Source organism: Drosophila teissieri, chromosome 3L (assembly GCF_016746235.2).
Source record: "Drosophila teissieri strain GT53w chromosome 3L, Prin_Dtei_1.1, whole genome shotgun sequence".
NCBI lineage: Eukaryota > Metazoa > Arthropoda > Insecta > Diptera > Drosophilidae > Drosophila > Drosophila teissieri.
In genome coordinates, this window is record NC_053031.1 from 20,120,255 (window position 1) to 20,137,432 (window position 17,178).

At 41.2% G+C, this 17,178-nt stretch overlaps 1 protein-coding gene across 4 annotated transcripts in view; it reads left to right on the forward strand.

Annotated features, from left to right (window-relative positions):
* The window catches only part of LOC122615709 (adenylate cyclase type 2), a 40,422-nt gene extending 23,747 nt beyond the window's left edge, over positions 1-16,675 (forward strand). For 2 of the 4 annotated variants that reach the window (XM_043790769.1, XM_043790768.1), the window contains exons 3-21: positions 1,997-2,130; positions 2,392-2,589; positions 2,658-2,780; positions 3,578-3,772; positions 4,123-4,350; positions 4,618-4,745; positions 7,695-7,853; positions 9,813-10,576; positions 10,878-10,976; positions 11,779-11,897; positions 12,307-12,533; positions 12,602-12,809; positions 13,289-13,602; positions 13,662-13,824; positions 13,891-14,103; positions 14,245-14,349; positions 14,471-14,485; positions 14,948-15,190; positions 15,577-16,675. In XM_043790769.1, coding sequence (XP_043646704.1) covers positions 1,997-2,130; positions 2,392-2,589; positions 2,658-2,780; positions 3,578-3,772; positions 4,123-4,350; positions 4,618-4,745; positions 7,695-7,853; positions 9,813-10,576; positions 10,878-10,976; positions 11,779-11,897; positions 12,307-12,533; positions 12,602-12,809; positions 13,289-13,602; positions 13,662-13,824; positions 13,891-14,103; positions 14,245-14,349; positions 14,471-14,485; positions 14,948-15,190; positions 15,577-15,708 — 3,767 coding nt within the window. In that variant the 3' untranslated portion in view covers positions 15,709-16,675. Of the gene's footprint in view, positions 1-1,996; positions 2,131-2,391; positions 2,590-2,657; positions 2,781-3,577; positions 3,773-4,122; positions 4,351-4,617; positions 4,746-7,694; positions 7,854-9,812; positions 10,577-10,877; positions 10,977-11,778; positions 11,898-12,306; positions 12,538-12,601; positions 12,810-13,288; positions 13,603-13,661; positions 13,825-13,890; positions 14,104-14,244; positions 14,350-14,470; positions 14,486-14,947; positions 15,191-15,576 lie in introns of those variants that run through there. The other 2 variants (XM_043790770.1, XM_043790771.1) reach the window with 2 other exon arrangements.
* Positions 16,676-17,178: the final 503 nt, after the last annotated feature.

Consider the following 17,178-nt stretch of genomic DNA (forward strand, 5'->3'; position numbering starts at 1 on the left):
TTTTTTACTTAGACCTCGTACGAGAATCCTTAACCTAATGCGATGTCGACCAGGCGTTTAAGTGAGGTTTCCCATTTTTATAGCCCTCCCAGCAGTTGTAATATATATTTTATACCAAAATCCTTACTTATAAATAATAATGCAGTACAAGCGCATTTTCAGCTCTTAAGATGCTAAACGCCTGCTTTGCGCTTGAGATTTCGTTGCTAAAATGCTAACAAAATTATTTCCGTAAATATGATGCCGGGATACAGCAAATGTTATTCTGCAGCATTCAACTTTAAGCTTCTTGGTGGAATAAAACAAACTTGTCTAAGGACTTAAGCTTATTACAGCCCTTAAATAAAAATGAATTTCCTGCGAGTTTATAGCCTCTCCTTTTTTAATGTTCAATGGCTTGGGTTTTCTACTTAAATGTATTAAATAAACGAAAGTTGGGCCAAATATTTTAAAAGAGTAATGTATTTTATTGTCGGGTACCTGAAACCCTAACAAAAACGAAATGGTCGAAGCTAAAAATTATTACCTCCCATAAACAATTTTTATGTAATATAAAAAAGCACCTCAGAAATGGAAATCCATACCCATTGTGCCCATAATTTGCGGGAAAGTCGCGCATTAATAAAGCAGATATATTCTAGTCCCCTTGAACTTGCCACTCGGACTTTCAGTCTTTTTTCCTTGAAAACTTCCCGACTTGAATGTATTGATTTATTGGATCGGCTTGTTTGAGCTGATGATTCCGGTCTGTGCGAAGGGTAGAAATCAATTCAGCTGGCAGACAAGAATTGAAGTTACCAGAACACGTCTATTAATAGGATGACCACACCGAAAACAGAGTAATCTGTTACCAAATATCCACTGGGCTTGGCTTATCGGGCATGTCTGCGGCCATAAATAAATCAAACACTTTAACTGCCCCCAGTCAATTAGCAGGCGATAAATCTGAGCATCGATTTACAAATTGTACAGAAAAGCAGGGAAAACATGACACCAATATGCTAATTCTGATTTGGAGTGTAATTGCGGTACGTGTACTTTCATGGCTCATTCATGGCAGTGTGTTTGGCTGTTGATTTATGAAAGCGGTAAGCGTGTGTTGATACTATTTTCCCTTAATGGCAGCAATGTAAATATAGATATAGGCATGTTTGACTGCCACGATTTCAATTTCCTGACAGCATTTAAGGCTCCACATAATTGTAGTCATAAAGCTTAAAAGTTGGATTTTAATTTCTGCCATGAATTCTTTTTTACACATCGATTAAGCTTTTTCTGTTTCAGTCAAAGGTGATATATGACTCCGTATGGCGTATATGTATCGTTCTTGTTCCATTCCAACAACACACTTTCGCTCCTGACAGCTCAATTAAGTTTCCTTTCAAAGACAATTGTCTGTGAAATTGAAAGGAGGTGGAATGCAATGGCAGGAGCCTTTGCAAAGTATACAATTTCTTGCGTGGGCGGCTGTGAAATGTATGCCACTGTTAAATATCAAATTTAAATGCCAGACGGTCAGGCGTGTCCTCAGTGGGCGGACAATTAATTCGCTCTCAAACGAGACGCCCATCACGTACGAACTCATAGAACGAAGAAATCGCCGGGAGGCTGCTGAACTTTAGCTCAGGATAAAGCAATTAGGATTATAGATTTATAAAGGTCTTAATAAATTCACGGAATAGCTGAGAATTAAATTGCAGCAGTTAATTGGCCTGCATACGCACACAAACTTAGTGGGCACTCAGTAGTGGAATACATAAAGTTATTTGGTGTTTAAAATATATTGAAGAATAATTTTGGTGAATTTAAAACTGGAAGTTTCTTGTTAAATTATCGTATTTAAACCATTTAGTGTTACTTAAATTATATAAAAATATTATACAAAATTATGCACCGGAAGCCATGTTGTTGAAGATCTTCTTTGTCGCCCATCATTTTTAAAGGATATGATTACCTAATGGATGCTAATACCCCCATCCTCTGTTCACTTTTGCAGCTGAGGACATCCACCTAAACGATTTATACACCCGCTACCGCCAGAGGCTCCGCAAGTCACTCTTCAGATCGGGATTGTTAACTTCGCTGCTGGCATGTGTTGTGTCCATAATAATTGGCATCGTTTACGACCAGGTGAGTCCTCAGCACACTTAGATTGCCAAGCTTGGGCACTGGGCAAATTTCTTAGAGACAATTCTCTATTTCTAGTATTTGAAAAAAATAAACTTTAATTTTATTAATATGCATATATTTGATTCGTTTTGTCAAAGATATGATCTCTGATTTCTAGAAATATTAAAGAAATATTAATATTAATAATATTATAATATTATTTTACCATCAAATATTTCCAACTAACTATGTTGCTCTCTGTTTTGTGTGTGGACTCCCCAGCACCTGGTGCAGACCATGCTCTTAGTCCTGGCGGCTCTAATCTCGGGATCCATTCTCACGGCTCTGCAGTTTCCGGCGGTGCTGAGCTCCCCGGCTGCCGCCTTGGCCTTCGCCATCGTCACCACCTTCTCGCTGGGCACAATTGCGGCCATCACCGGGGACGAACTGGCTCCCCTGCCGATGTACGCCCTCTTCCTGGTAAGTCTAAGTCCGGTGCAATTCCACTCCTCGGTGGGATTATGCTACTTATGATTCTCTTTCCGTAGTGCATCCACTCCATGCTGCCCATTTCGTGGCCCGTTTCCGTGGTGCTGGCTTTATTCATGACCGCCATTCACATCGTTTACCGGATCGGCACAAGTGCCGACTACTCGCCCAATTTGCCAATGGTAAGTCCACCCCATTTATTTGCATTTCACGTAGATCCCCATGAATGTTGGCCAAACACCAGCAATGGGATTAGTTTTCATATGATGGGTGATTACAATTATGACGGGGAGGAGCAAAGTGGGTATAATTCCGCGAATCCGCTTGGACACTTAATTTGGCTTGAATCGGTAATATTTTATAATACTTGAAGTAGCTTATGGCGACTTTCAAAGCAGGAGAGACTTTTAAAGTAGAACGTCCAAGTGCAGTTTTCTATGGAATTAAATGTATAAGTCAGAACAGACGAAAAGCTTTAATAAAGAATACATTCGTTTTTTCTATTAACAATCCTATATTTTCTTGTTAGTTGTTTTACAAAGATAAATAGCCGAAGGTGGATTTAAGGTACATGCCACTGAGGAATATACCTTGTTTGCATTTAATAAGAAGAGATTAAATAAAATATCAACAGAACTCCTATCAATCCAAAGCGAAACGGAATTTCCCTGCTTAATGCAATTTTTTCACTTTTCCCCTTTGCCACAACTATTTAATTTCATTGCACCAGCTGGGTGAGAAATAATTTGTTCCCCAGCTCGTTTCGATTCCCCTTACTCCCTGGCTTCCCCAACGGGTTGCGGACTGATCCCCGTTTCCTGTCAATCCGGAATCCCCTGCTCCGTGATTGTTAATTAGGTTGCATCGCGTTTTGCCGCGATGCAGCGACACAAGGATAATTGCCATCTCGGGTTAGACACTCATTATTTATGGAACGTGCTTACCCGCTCTTGTTTGTATATCTTCCCGCCGCCCTCAGCTCTTCGGGGAGATTGTGATGCTGGCCAGTGCCTCCGTTTCCGGTCTCTACTACCGCATCATGTCGGATGCAGCCCACAACCGCACCGTGGACGGAACCAGGACGGGAATCGAGCAGCGCGTGAAGCTCGAGTGCGAGCGGGAGCAGCAGGAGCAACTGCTTCTCAGTGTCATTCCCGCCTACATCGCCGCCGAGGTGGGTACACTGGGATGAGGTAGAAATTAGTGGAGAATCCCGCTAACTATTTAACTAACTATTTAAATTCATAAGAATTAATCAATGCGCTAACAATAATATCAAAAAGTTAGCAAGTGCTAAATATCATCGGTAGATAATAACCTGCATTCGTTATACATTTTTTGAGTTAATTGACATTTAATAAGTCCTGTTCTTCCTAAAATACATGATACAAATAATTGTTCATCATCAATGTTTTAAATAATACTACATTTTAGCAGAGCTAGAGTGTGTTTTATTATTTGCAATTGGGGCGTATAAGTAATATCAAAGCAATAGTAATACTGTTGTTTGTTCCCCCTTCGCAGGTGAAACGCAGCATCATGTTGAAAATGGCGGATGCCTGTCAGAGAGCCGGAGGACAGGCGTCCACCTCGGCCACCCGGTTCCATGAGCTTCACGTCCAGCGGCACACCAATGTCACCATACTTTTCGCGGATATTGTCAACTTCACACCCCTTTCAAGTTCCCTGACTGCCAGCGATTTGGTGAAGACCTTGAACGATCTGTTCGGACGATTCGATCAAATCGCTCAGGTAAGCTAAATGGTGCTCTAGAATCGTAGGTCCTAACAAGAATCTAAAAAAAAAAACAAATCTAGAACTATTTGTCAAATGAATACTAAATAAGATAAGCACTCAAAATAGATTTTCTGGATTTTTCAATTACTTTATACTTACTTATAGAAACCGTTTACACATATTTTAAACTCTTTTACATGGACATGGAAAGCCTTCTAAATTAATGAACAGAGCAACATGTGTAACCACTCCAAATAGTAATTAATTGCTCCATTCCCGCAGGAGAACCAATGCCTACGTATCAAGATCCTGGGGGACTGTTATTACTGTGTGTCCGGCCTGCCAATTTCCCGGCCCCAACATGCAACCAACTGTGTCAAAATGGGCCTGCAGATGATCGATGCCATCAGGTGAGTGGGTTTCGCGTGGGCATCGCTTTTGGCCCTTTTGCATCGTTTTCAGCCGGCTTGGCAGCGCCTGTTGGTAATGCAAACATTTGCATTGGACCCGTCATCGGGTGTTCGACTTGTTTGTCTTTTGCTCCTGGCCAACCTTTGAGTTTCAGGCGGAGCTGCCTTGGCCAAGGCCATTTGACACCGTGATTGTTGGCTTTGCGGCTAGCTAAATCTTTGTTAACTGGGCCAGGAATCGTCCTTTGTTTGCTTAGTTTTGCACTTTGTTTGGGTTTGGTGAAGCCGACTTAGAAAAGAGTGATTACTGCTTAAATTAATTTGAGATGTAATAAATTGAAAGTAATAAGTCTCTCTTACTATAAGCATATTATTTTAAAAGATGAGTTAACTAAGAAAAAAAAAGGTGCTTTAATAAAAACTCTTTACTGTTCCATGTATGCTCTGGTTTTTTATTTAAATAAAATAAATACGTAACAGATTGCCAAATAGTTGGAACGTAATCAGTTGTTCTCTATTAAAGTTGTGAATTACTTTGCATTTTAATGGGATACAAAAAAAAAATAAGAAAATAAAAAATATACTTTTATTAAATTTAATTCCAATTGAAAGCGTGACAACGCATTTCATCTGTTAATTGCATCTGTGGCAGGTATTCAGGCTTTAATTGCCGCCAGATACACAGATATTCCAGTTGGAGTCACATTCTGAAACCATCGTTTTATAGATGACCATTAAAAATGTATTATGCTATAAAGGCACACGAATAAGATGAGCTCAAAAAAGAACACAGAAGCGAATTCCAAAGAGAAACATCATGAAATACAATAAACAATATCGACACAAAGGCCATTTTATTACACGCGAGAATTTATGCACAAGTGGCCTCAGGACGAAAAGGAATCCCTCATTTTGGCTTTTGCCGGCCGTTTGCCATACCATTTTTATTGGTCTCTGTGCTTATTTCTATTGTTTATTTTTCTCCGCTGGCCTTCCTTTATTCCATTGCTTTTCGCATCCGGATCCGTGGCCTTTTAATCTTTGCTCTTAAGTTGGCTTTGTTCCTCCCGCAAACTTGGTCAGAAAGCTGCCCCTACTGTTGACTTTCGGGGTGCTTAACAAGCCGCCAGGGAAAATGCCAAAAGTTTTTGAGCCGAAAAGGCAACATTCATTAAATTATGAATTGCATCTTGCTTTGGTCGCCGAGCGAGAACAATATGAAACTTTAATATCTCTGGCGACTTGCCCCAACATGTATGCTACGAATTTCGACGCAAAGTCATTTCTGTTTTTATACCCGTTACTCGTAGAGTAAAAGGGTATACTAGATTCGTTGAAAAGTATGTAACAGGCAGAAGGAATCGTTTCCGGCCATATAAAGTATATATATTCTTGATCAGGATCAGTAGCCGAGTCGATCTGGCCATGTCCGTCTGTCCGTCCGTCTGTCTGTCCGTCTGTCCGTCTGTCTGTCCGTCCGTATGAACGTCGAGATCTCAGGAACTACAAAAGCTAGAAAGTTGAGATTAAGCATACAGACTCCAGGGACATAGACGCAGCGCAAGTTTGTCGATTCATGTTGCCACGCCCACTCTAACGCCCACAAACCGCCTAAAACTGCCACGCCCACACTTTTGAAAAAGGTTTTGATATTTTTTCATTTTTGTATTAGTCTTGTAAATTTCTATCGATTTGCCAAAAAACTTTTTGCCACGCCCACTATAAGGCCCACAAACCGCCAAAAACTGCCACGCCCACACTTTTGAAAAATGTTTTGATATTTTTTCATTTTTGTATGTCTTGTATATTTTTATCGATTTCCCAAAAAACTTTTTGCCACGCCCACTCTAACGCCCACAAACCGCCAAAAACTCTCCTTCGCACTTCCACTAGCTGAGTAACGGGTATCAGATAGTCGGGGAACTCGACTATAGCGTTCTCTCTTGTTTTTTTTTAGCTCAAAAAATATTTACACAAATTATGCAGCTCAATCAAAAATTGTGAAACTTTTTGTTTTGCCAAACTTTGCCACTCTGAATTTCACAGTACCCAAATCCGGATCAGAAATCAGTTTCCTTGTTTGCCCTGTTTTGCGGCCATATCCATATCCTGCTCACCAAATAGCCAGGAAGGGCACAAGCAAATAAAACCCTACCGGACTCCCAAGTGATTTGGACTTCGATGCGGCTCATTTGACCCCGACGACAGGCCAAAGCAAATGCTGGTTAACGTTAATAAGTCCAGAACTTGTTTCGGCCGGCACTCGGGCCGACTAGGCTTCCTGCTAGAAAGCACCTTTGGTACTGGGAATACACTAAAAGCATATTTCAAATTGCAATTGAAATTTTGTTTCATTGTAATTATTATTTATATTATTTTTATTGATTTATTTGTACAAAGCTTTTCCATTATACTGAATACCCAAAAGAACGCTAAAGTCAATTAGAAATGTTAAGAATTTTAAAATATCTCTAGAAAGAAAAAATAGGAAAACAAATTTTTGAAATTTTTGCGTTATGGTGGGTAGTTTATTTCAGTTTATTTCTAGCATTGTAGCTCCCCAAATCTTGACGTTCATACGGACAAGCATGCGGACAGATGGACATAGTCGGATCGACAAGTGATTCTGCCCATGAATATTTGTCGAAAATTTTTCTGTTACCTTTAGCGGGTACACAAGATTTTTAGTTGAGTTTGTGAGGCAAATATATTTCCTAGTGCACCACTAAGCAGTTCTTGCCGCTATCCGGCGACCAATAATACTCGTCCATCAGGCTGGAGTGGAGTCGAGAGTCGCCGTGGTCCGCTTGTGTTTTATGGGCCATAAAATTGTTAATACGACGGCAGCAACTAGCCTTTAGTTGTGTGCGCATATCCTTATATCCTTTGTGCTCCTGCATTGTTTGTTTGCCCTTCGCTTATTTCATTCCTACTCGCTTATTCCGGCAGACACGTGCGTGAGGCGACCGGCATAAATGTCGACATGCGAATTGGCATCCACACTGGCAACGTTCTCTGCGGCGTCCTTGGCCTACGCAAGTGGCAATTTGATGTTTGGAGCGACGACGTTACATTGGCCAACCACATGGAAAGCGGCGGTGTCGCCGGGTAAGTGTGTGTGTATACACTGGAGAAAATATTCTCAAAAATATAAAAGTAATGATAAAATCTTACCCTTTCTCTATTTAATTTAAAAATTGGTATTACCTTTAATTAAACAATGTTTAAATATTAATAAACTAAAAGTTCTTAAAAGCCAAGCTAGAAAAGTGTCTACATATTGAAACTCAGTGCACTTATAGTACTCCTTAATCATGAAATTGAAATGAAACCCTGCAGATTGGAAGGAGTCATATACTTTAGCTCCTCAATTAAGATATAATTGCAGCTTAGAACTTGAAGGAAAGTGTTGGACTTTTTGAACAGTGAATGCGAGCGCTTCTTTTATTCCGCCAAGGTGATTGTTCGAATGACACAGCTGATGAGCGAGGCGAACGAAAATAAATAAACAAAACGAGGAGCCAGCGGGTCGTAGGAATGGGGTATAAAAGTGGGCAGGTGGCGCCTCTAATGGCGGTGGCATCGCAAAGCGAGTCAAGCACTCGTAATGGCCATTTAAATTAGCCCCGGTGTGGTCCCAATTAAACGGGTTTCGGTTCAAGACTGCACAATATTCGACTGCAAAGGTTAAACGGCTGCAATTCAAAAAAGAAAAATAGGAATTTTCAATTAAAAAATACCTACATATGCCAAATTTTACGCATGCCAAGGTGTGTTTTAATTAAATTTGTTTGTTTGTAGCGCAGATGAAGTTGAAGAATTTCAAATGAGTTTTGTTTTCAGTCCAAATGAGGCAAGCCGCTTGCATTTCAGAACATTTTCGCATTAATGCGGATAATTGGTTTTCATAATTTTCGTGGGAGAGAAAAGCATGACATCGCGTTATAATATTTTTAACACACAAATTTCACCTCCAATATAATTCCAATTTACCAGCCATGAACATTTTAACCCTTTTCGTATAATTAAATTTAAAATATGTTTCAGCTCTGCTTGATTCTTTTACCAAGAGATTCCGTATGTTTGCATTGCAAATACCAAAGTCTAAAGCTCTTTCCCCGCCTTTACCAGTTTGACTTTTATACTTTCACAAACAAACAAGCAAGTTTCTTTTGGTTTATTCATTTCGCGTGCCTAAGCCGAACTTAAGTCCTTCGGATGAATGCTAGCTGAACATGTTGAAATGTTTTCTTTTATCTTACCTGCGGTCACACACGCAGACTTCAATTATTTGGAATTGAATTGAAATGCTACAGTCAATGAGCCGGAAAACTCTCAGACGCCTCAATTCCCTCTTCATGCACGAATTGCTCTTCCTCAGCTAAAATATAAACAAATTTGCGTAGCATCGCAGGATAAATGGACTTAGGCAGTGCCATGCTAAATTATTTTGCCCAGTACTGTTTGTGGGTGTACACAGGAAACATAATATTGCATAGATGAGAAATGAAAACAAGAGAGAACGCTATAGTCGAGTTCCCCGACTATCAGATACCCGTTGCTCAGGTAGTGGAAGTGAGAACGAGAAATTTCAACACTTTTCTTGTATATCTTTAGAAATGGGAAAAAACTTTAATGAAATGTAAAAAAATGTAAAACTCTAGTTTTATGGTTTCTGTGATCGACACGTTCAAACGAACGGGCAGCCAGGCGGATCGACTCGTCTAGTGATCCCGATCAAAAATATGGGAATTAGTAGGGTCGCTTCCTTTCACCCCTTACTTTTCAACGAATCTAGTATACCCTTTTGCACTACGAGTAACGGGTATATTAACACGTACAGCAGAGTGAAGAAGGAATAGGGAGTTTGAAAAAGGGTTTCACTTTGTTTCATAAAATAAATGCTTCTCATATTGTTAAAGATTGTAATGTAAATCAATAAAGGACAACGTTCAATAAGACATCTTTATTATTTAATAATTTTTTGTTCACTTCTTTTTGAGTGAGGGTAAAAGCCTGTGCAGTCAAGTACGTTTTTCATGTGTTTCATTTTCATTTTTCCTGCAGGCGCGTCCACATCACGAAGCAAACTTTGGACTTCCTCGGGGACAAGTTCGAGGTGGAGCAGGGAGAGGGTGGCAATCGAGATGCATATCTGGCGGATCACAAGGTGGAATCGTATCTCATAGTGCCACCGAAACCAGCATACACCTACAGCGTTCCACGGGTGGTGGAGTGCATGGAACAGAACGATCCCAGTCCCACCACCGAGGAGACCAAGGAGGTCAAGGACTTGGATCACTCCCATGAAGCCACCGATGTCGCAGATAGCCTACTTCCAGTAACCGTGGCTCCACCTCCTGCAATCGTTGACGAGAAGATGTCACCCACTTCGACTAATAGCCAGGAGGCCCCTTTGCATGCCCCCCTCGCCTCAGCCGCCTCCATGTCCATAAAGGAGCTTTCCGAGGAGGAGGAGGAGGACGAGGCCGACGAGGCCACGGCAGTCACCGAGCCGCTAATGCTCAGGGATCACGATGGCAAGAACGGTAAGGAGCCCAAAGCAAATGGAGGCCATCGCGGCAGTGGTGATTCCGCCGCCTCCGAGTCGGCGGCCAAATCCGCTGCCCTTTCCCTGCCCGCCGATGATCTGCTCAGTATGAGTGGATCAGAGAGCGGCATCTCCAACAGCGGAGCCCAGGCGCAATCCTCGAATCCGGCAAGTGTCACACCCACCGCAGCCGCCCCAGCCGGAGGAGCTTCCTCCGCCTCCAACAGCCTCATGGTGGCCGAGGCGCCGGAGAGATCTCGCCGGAAGTTGTCCGTTCAAGGTGAGAATTCGAATGGGTACTGAAAAACTGGGTGAACAAAATATCTGCCATTGCTATTCATAAAAATAATGTAACATTATCATTTAACTTTATCATTTTAATGTAATATGGAAATAACTTGTGAATATATTAATACCTAATTTATTTAATTTGTGGCTTGAAGGTAGCGTTAATTTTTGAATGTAGGTTTTCTGCTCACACTCATCCATCCACCTGCCATCAATCAAAGCCTGTAATGGGCATTAACACTTCAGTCCTGATGGCGATAGCTCTTATTTATGTGTCCGCTTCGCCCAACCAGGTCTGATGTCCTTCGCCGACAGACGCCGTTCCTCCGGAGCCTTCATCGAAGGACGAAAGCTGTCCATCCACAGCGGAGAAAGTTTCCGCAGTCATGCGGGTAAGTAGCCCCCACTGCCCCCAGTTCACTGCCAATATAAAGCGCAACAGTTGAAAATCACTTTCACAAATGAGCTCAGGTTATGCATAATTTTATCGCTGGCAGGGCAACTTTTGCATCGTAAATTTATCGCAGGCTGCATTTGTTTGCGGATTGGCCTTTGTGAAAACTTTATCCATGGCCATGGAAAATGGTCCGTGGACCGTGGGGCAGGGCAATTAAGCTCCTTTGACGGCCCAGCTGGGCTGATTTTTTTCCCTTTTGGTGCTATATACTTTTTGAATTGGCGGCTGGGGCAGGAACCATGCGCGTGGGGAACCATGAGGAACCACGAGGAGGTCCTGTGCTGGTTTATGAGTTTTAATTTGCCAAGGACATCGAGTGCGGCATGTGGCAAAGTCACTTTGATGGCATTTTTAATGCGAATGGGTGACTTTTAATAAGCTTGTCTGGCTAGCCACCCAGCTCCCAAGCAACTAGCTGGACTGTAAAAACTCTGCTGCTTTTGAGGTGTAATAATGCAAGCGATTTGGGGCAGAATTTTCATTATTAATGGGATCATGGTGGACCGTGGACCGAAATGTTGTCGTAAAATTGTCGGAACGTTTGGTGAGCTCACTAAAAACTATCACAATGTCACTTATTTTTACACAACGTTTTGTTTAAACCGTTCGAAGCAATTTGCAAGTAGTTCAGGGATCTATCTTAGTTATCATTTCGTATTTTGATAAATTCACATAGAACTAGGCTGGGTTAAGCATGGTCGTTGCACAAAACTTTAATTTTACGTTGACCCTTTCAGGCCATGTCACACGCAATCGGCCCTCATCGAAGATGACCAAATATGTGGAGTGCTGGGGGGCAGATCGACCCTTTGCCAATATTGCAGAATCCAAGCTGGTGAAGAACATCGGACTGGCGGTAAGTTGGGGCCAAAATCTAATAAAATGGCATCTGGATTGGATGGGTAAGGGAAATCAAATTCAAATGGCCAGGAAATATCGGCAAATTGGATGTGGCGATAGCTTACTCGTTTCCTAGATTGCTTGGTTTTTAACTGAACACAGTGGACATTTGCTTATATCAAATGACATAATATTTATAATAATTTAAATATTACTAGATAAAAATGGTCTTGAGTAATTTTGGGGTATGTTCTCCACTTTCGATATGTATTATATTGAAAGTTCTATACAAGCTTCTTGGATGATTGTGTTAAATTTAAACTTATCCAAATGTTTTATATAGCAAATTTTCACTGTATTTTAATGTAAGCCAACTCTATTATATTGCGTGTCCTTTTCGCCTTTGCCCCCTTTCCTGTCCGCAGAGCATCGCCATGATTGAATCAAATTTACTGCCGCCGGAGCGAAAATGTTTCAATTTTAATTTCTTTGGGCCGCCCACCGAGCTGAAGCCGTTCACCATGTGGTACCGCAACACGCCCCGGGAGGCCATGTACCGCGCCCAGCCGGATACGCACTTCCGGTTCGACCTGATATGCGCCTTCGTCCTCTTCCTCTCGCTGGCCGTTGTCCAGCTGATTGTAATCGAATTGTAGGTGAGATCAACTCGCATTAACGACCCCGTCGACTCATCCCTGCTCTTTGTTCCTCGACCTGCAGGAACCTGGCCCTGCTTGGATCCCTCCTGGCCAGCTTCGTCTCGCTGGCCCTCTTCCTCTACCTGAGCAACATGTCCGTGCCGGATGTGCACTCTTCTGCCACGGAGCGAAATGGTCCCGGTCAGGTGGTGGCCAGCAGTCGCTACTTGCGGCTGGCCATGTTCGTCGTGGTCAACATCCTCATTTCGTCCTGCGCGGTGTTTAGTGTGGTAAGTTAGGTCCAAAACTTCTTTAATCTGACTACAAGTGGGATTTGCTTGTACTTATTACTCGAAGAGTTGAAAAAGTATTGAAAGTGTTAAAAAGTATTCGAAACGTATAAAGTTTATATATTCCTAATCATTCTTGTTTATTGTCCGCCCGTCTGTCTTTTTAGTTTCCGTCTAATTTTGAAGATTCGCACTCCCTCCAGTTGAGTAATGGGTATCTGGTAGCCAGCAACCCGACTATAGTGTTCTTTCCAGATTTTAATTTGTATCTATAGTTAAACCATTAATCATAGAAAAAAGGCAGCAAGTTTATGTTCCAAATACGATCCATTCGCGCACTGTATGTATGAAAAGTTCAGTCTGTATTCAAAATAGGTCAGCTTAAATATTTTAATTAAAACAAGGTTGCATAAAATTTATTTCCAAATCAGCTAGGTAAGATATTAATTCAGCACCACCACCTCATAAAATTATTCTAGATAAACTACACCGTGCCGGACGGGGTAAACAAGGAGCCGTCATCCAATCACACCGTCTTGGACAGCAATTCTTCTAGTGAGTTCATAAACTCCACCTTAGAGGATATGCAGCTGTGGGAAATCGACCATGCCATACCGATTGCCCCCGTGTTTCTATATTGCTGTGCCATTAGTTTGGCAGCGATTTCTGCCTTTCTGCGATCTGGATTTATCCTCAAGCTGATTGCCATGCTGGTGGCTGTGATCGCACAGGTTACAGTCCTTGGGTACAGTGATCTCTTTAAAATGTACAACGTGACCAACATTAAGTATGGGTAAGCTAAAATTCTCATAATAAAAACCACCTCTGTGAAAGCATATAGACACTTTTCAGCTTGCCACTTGAGATCAAGGGATTTCTTTTGCTTCTGGTGATCATCTTGGTGCTGCACACCCTGGATCGCCAGGGTGAATATGTGGCTCGCACTGATTTCCTGTGGAAGGCCAAATTGAAGGTGGAGCAGGAGGAGGTGGAAACCATGCGTGGCATCAACAAGGTCTTAATGAAACATTTCAAAAGCCCAGAAGCAATTTGGTTATTGAAATTGAAATCCCATCTTTAGATTCTGCTGGAGAACATCCTGCCGGCCCACGTGGCAACCCATTTCCTGCACCTGGAACGATCCACGGAGCTCTACCACGAGAGCTACTCCTGCGTGGCCGTCATGTTCGCTTCCATTCCCAACTACAAGGAGTTCTACGATGAGACGGATGTCAACAAACAGGGCTTGGAGTGCCTGCGTCTGTTGAACGAAATAATTTGTGATTTCGATAAGGTAAGGCACTTTAACTGATCTCATCTCTATCTTAATGTTACATACTATTCTACGAATCGAGTATAGCCTTTTACTACGAGTAGAAGGCATCAAAACGCCAATAAATATAACACACTTATTTTTGTCTATTTCTATTCTCAGCTTCTCTTGAAACCAAAGTTCAGTGGGATCGAAAAGATTAAGACTATAGCAAGCACATATATGTGTGCCTCGGGTTTGAGACCCGGAAAGGAAGACGGCGCTACGGTAGGTGTATCTTCCCTAGAACTCCCTCCAGATATAATCTGTGTCTATCTTGTCTAATTCATATCTTTTCAATGCTTTCACTAATCCTGTAAATAACATCCTGACTTGATTGCCAATCTAGTCTCGTAGCTTTGCGGTAAGTCTCAAAGGGTCTCGTCTTTAAAGTTGTGACATTCTCATCGCCTAGCGATGATGAAATGCCCACATTATCAGATCCCATCAGCTTCGAATTAAATGTATCCAATTTAACCGAAGAAAAATCGCGCCGGAATTCAGTTTAAATTCCAACCTTTTCCCCCAATAAATCCCAATCGACCGGATGTTATTTACTGTTCAAATGCCTTTTAATCGCTTCTAAGCGCTTTAATTAAATTTTTACAACTACCAAACAAAGAGGAAATCAAATCACATTGGCTCAACAAAGGCCAGAGGAGACCAATAAAAAAGGGTCGCCAAATGAGGGTCGAATGTGGGGCAGGGATTGGGATTAGCTGAATCCGGAAGCAGGAGGGAGGAGGGTTTCTAGGAGGCGGGTAGCAATGAGGACTAAATCGTATCGGGACTAACGCATTGCTCCTTTTTGTTTTTTTCCATTAAGGACGAGAAGCGCACGGAGGAGCACAACGTGGTCATTTTGGTTGAGTTTGCGATTGCTTTGATGTCCATACTGGACTCGATTAATCGCGAGTCCTTCCAACGATTCCGTCTCCGCATAGGACTCAATCACGGTCCGGTGATTGCCGGTGTGATTGGTGCCCAGAAACCACAATATGACATCTGGAGCAATACGGTCAACGTGGCCTCACGCATGGACTCATGTGGCGTAATGGGACGTCTCCAGGTAAGTGGGGATCCTGGACTCTGTAATAGTCCTTTATATTTATTGAAATATTGCCGCTTCTCAACAATTTAAAGTACAGTTGGGGTAGGGATAACTGAAATACCTGTTATGAAGTGCAGTATGTCGTGCACATTTTTCCGCATCAATTGTACGGCAAATTTCAATATCCGTAAATATAAATACTGTCAGTTAAACAATATCCTCGCATTTTCGGGTGCCAGTTGGCATTTCGTAAAAGGGTAATTGTCTTCTACGTTTAGTTTTAATTAACATCACTATTGAAGTCCTTTCACATTTCCTAATAAGTATATATATAAATCCCGAAACTAACAAAATTGTTAAAAGAATGCATTTAAAGGTAAAACCAACTTTCGTTTCTCCCACAGACGACGGAAAACACGGCCAAGATTTTGATGACCGCCGGTTACGAGTGCGAGTGCCGAGGCCTGACTTACGTCAAGGGCAAGGGCAATCTAGTCACCTACTTTGTAAAGACACCTTTCGATGGGAAGTTGTAGATCACGAGTCACCCAGTTGCTGTTGATACTAATTAATGGATATTTATGATCATGTACACGTAGCCTAGGCCAAAAGTCACTTAGAAGCATCTTCTTATTTATTCTTTGAGCTTTTCATTTAGTTGTAATGGAGTGCAAGCATTTAAAATACGTTGCTCATCAAACGCACTGTTGAGTATTTGTTAGCAAAAATTTGTTTTTAGTTAGTTGGTAGAGTTAAATTGTTATTGACTGTTTCGTACGATTTGTTAGCTAATCTTATGCGAAGCCATCACTTAAACAGCGAATATTTATATACGATTCGAATTAAATTATGATATGTAGACAATGAAATGCAAATTCGCCCACCCCAACCCAAAAACATATCTACTTTCTGTAGCATCCGCTCTGTTTGATTTGTATCTGAGGGTCTGAAGTATGTTTCTCTCTCCACTTCGAACACTGAACACTAAACAAATCAGTATGCTTAAACTATTATATTTGATCAAACGACACTAGTTAAATTTCGTAGAAAGAATTAATTAAAGCTCTATATATTTTTTTACTCAGATGTTTTTTACTACTATTAAACTATTCACTACAGCATATTTTGATATATTTATGTATATACCTATATAAGAAATTGCCACCAAAGCGAACTACTTTATAAGACACATCTATGAGCTCAACAGCCGCGTCTTGTGTACCTTACACATCCCAACAAATCTCACAATACAATACCTCCGATGAAAACTTACCTGCTTTGATGCGCAAATTGTGTCCCATTGGATTTCAAGAAAACTGTCAAGATTTGGAAACTGATTTTAAAATATCTACGCTGGTATACAATAAATGGAAAAAACTGTTCGTATACACACTCAACACGTTGCAGTAGTTCTTAGTATAGATCCATTCATTGAACAATATTTGATATTATCAGACAATTTAATTGATATTGATTAAATGATAAATAACGGAAATCAATAAAATATTATTATGTATTCAAAAATGTGTGTTTTCATTATACAAAAATATTTTTTCCTGTCTTACAGCAAAAACCGTAAGTAATATTTAAAATAATAAGATTCTATTTCTTTAAATATTTTTACATTATTTCATTTATATTCTTATACACATACATCATGGAATGGAAATTACAACTCAGCTGGCAGTAATTTTCAAGTGAAACACTATTTATGACATAATAGTGTTGAATTTGATCTTCAGCGGCTCTTTTTTTGTAATTGAATGGAGAGGAGCTTGTTTATATGGTCGTCTGCTGTGGAGGAATTTGTAAAGTGCTTCGGCGGCTCAGTTTACAAACAAAATCTTGTAAGCAAAGCGTAGACAGTCTTGAATGCTGGGTCAGCAGTGTTTCCAGCCACAGCGCCTCTTCTGCGCAGCCCTTGTTAGAACTGGATCGAAAGGAGCTGGCTCAGCATTCGCGGGATCTCGAGTAACCATGGCTACATGTATACACTCGACGCATGC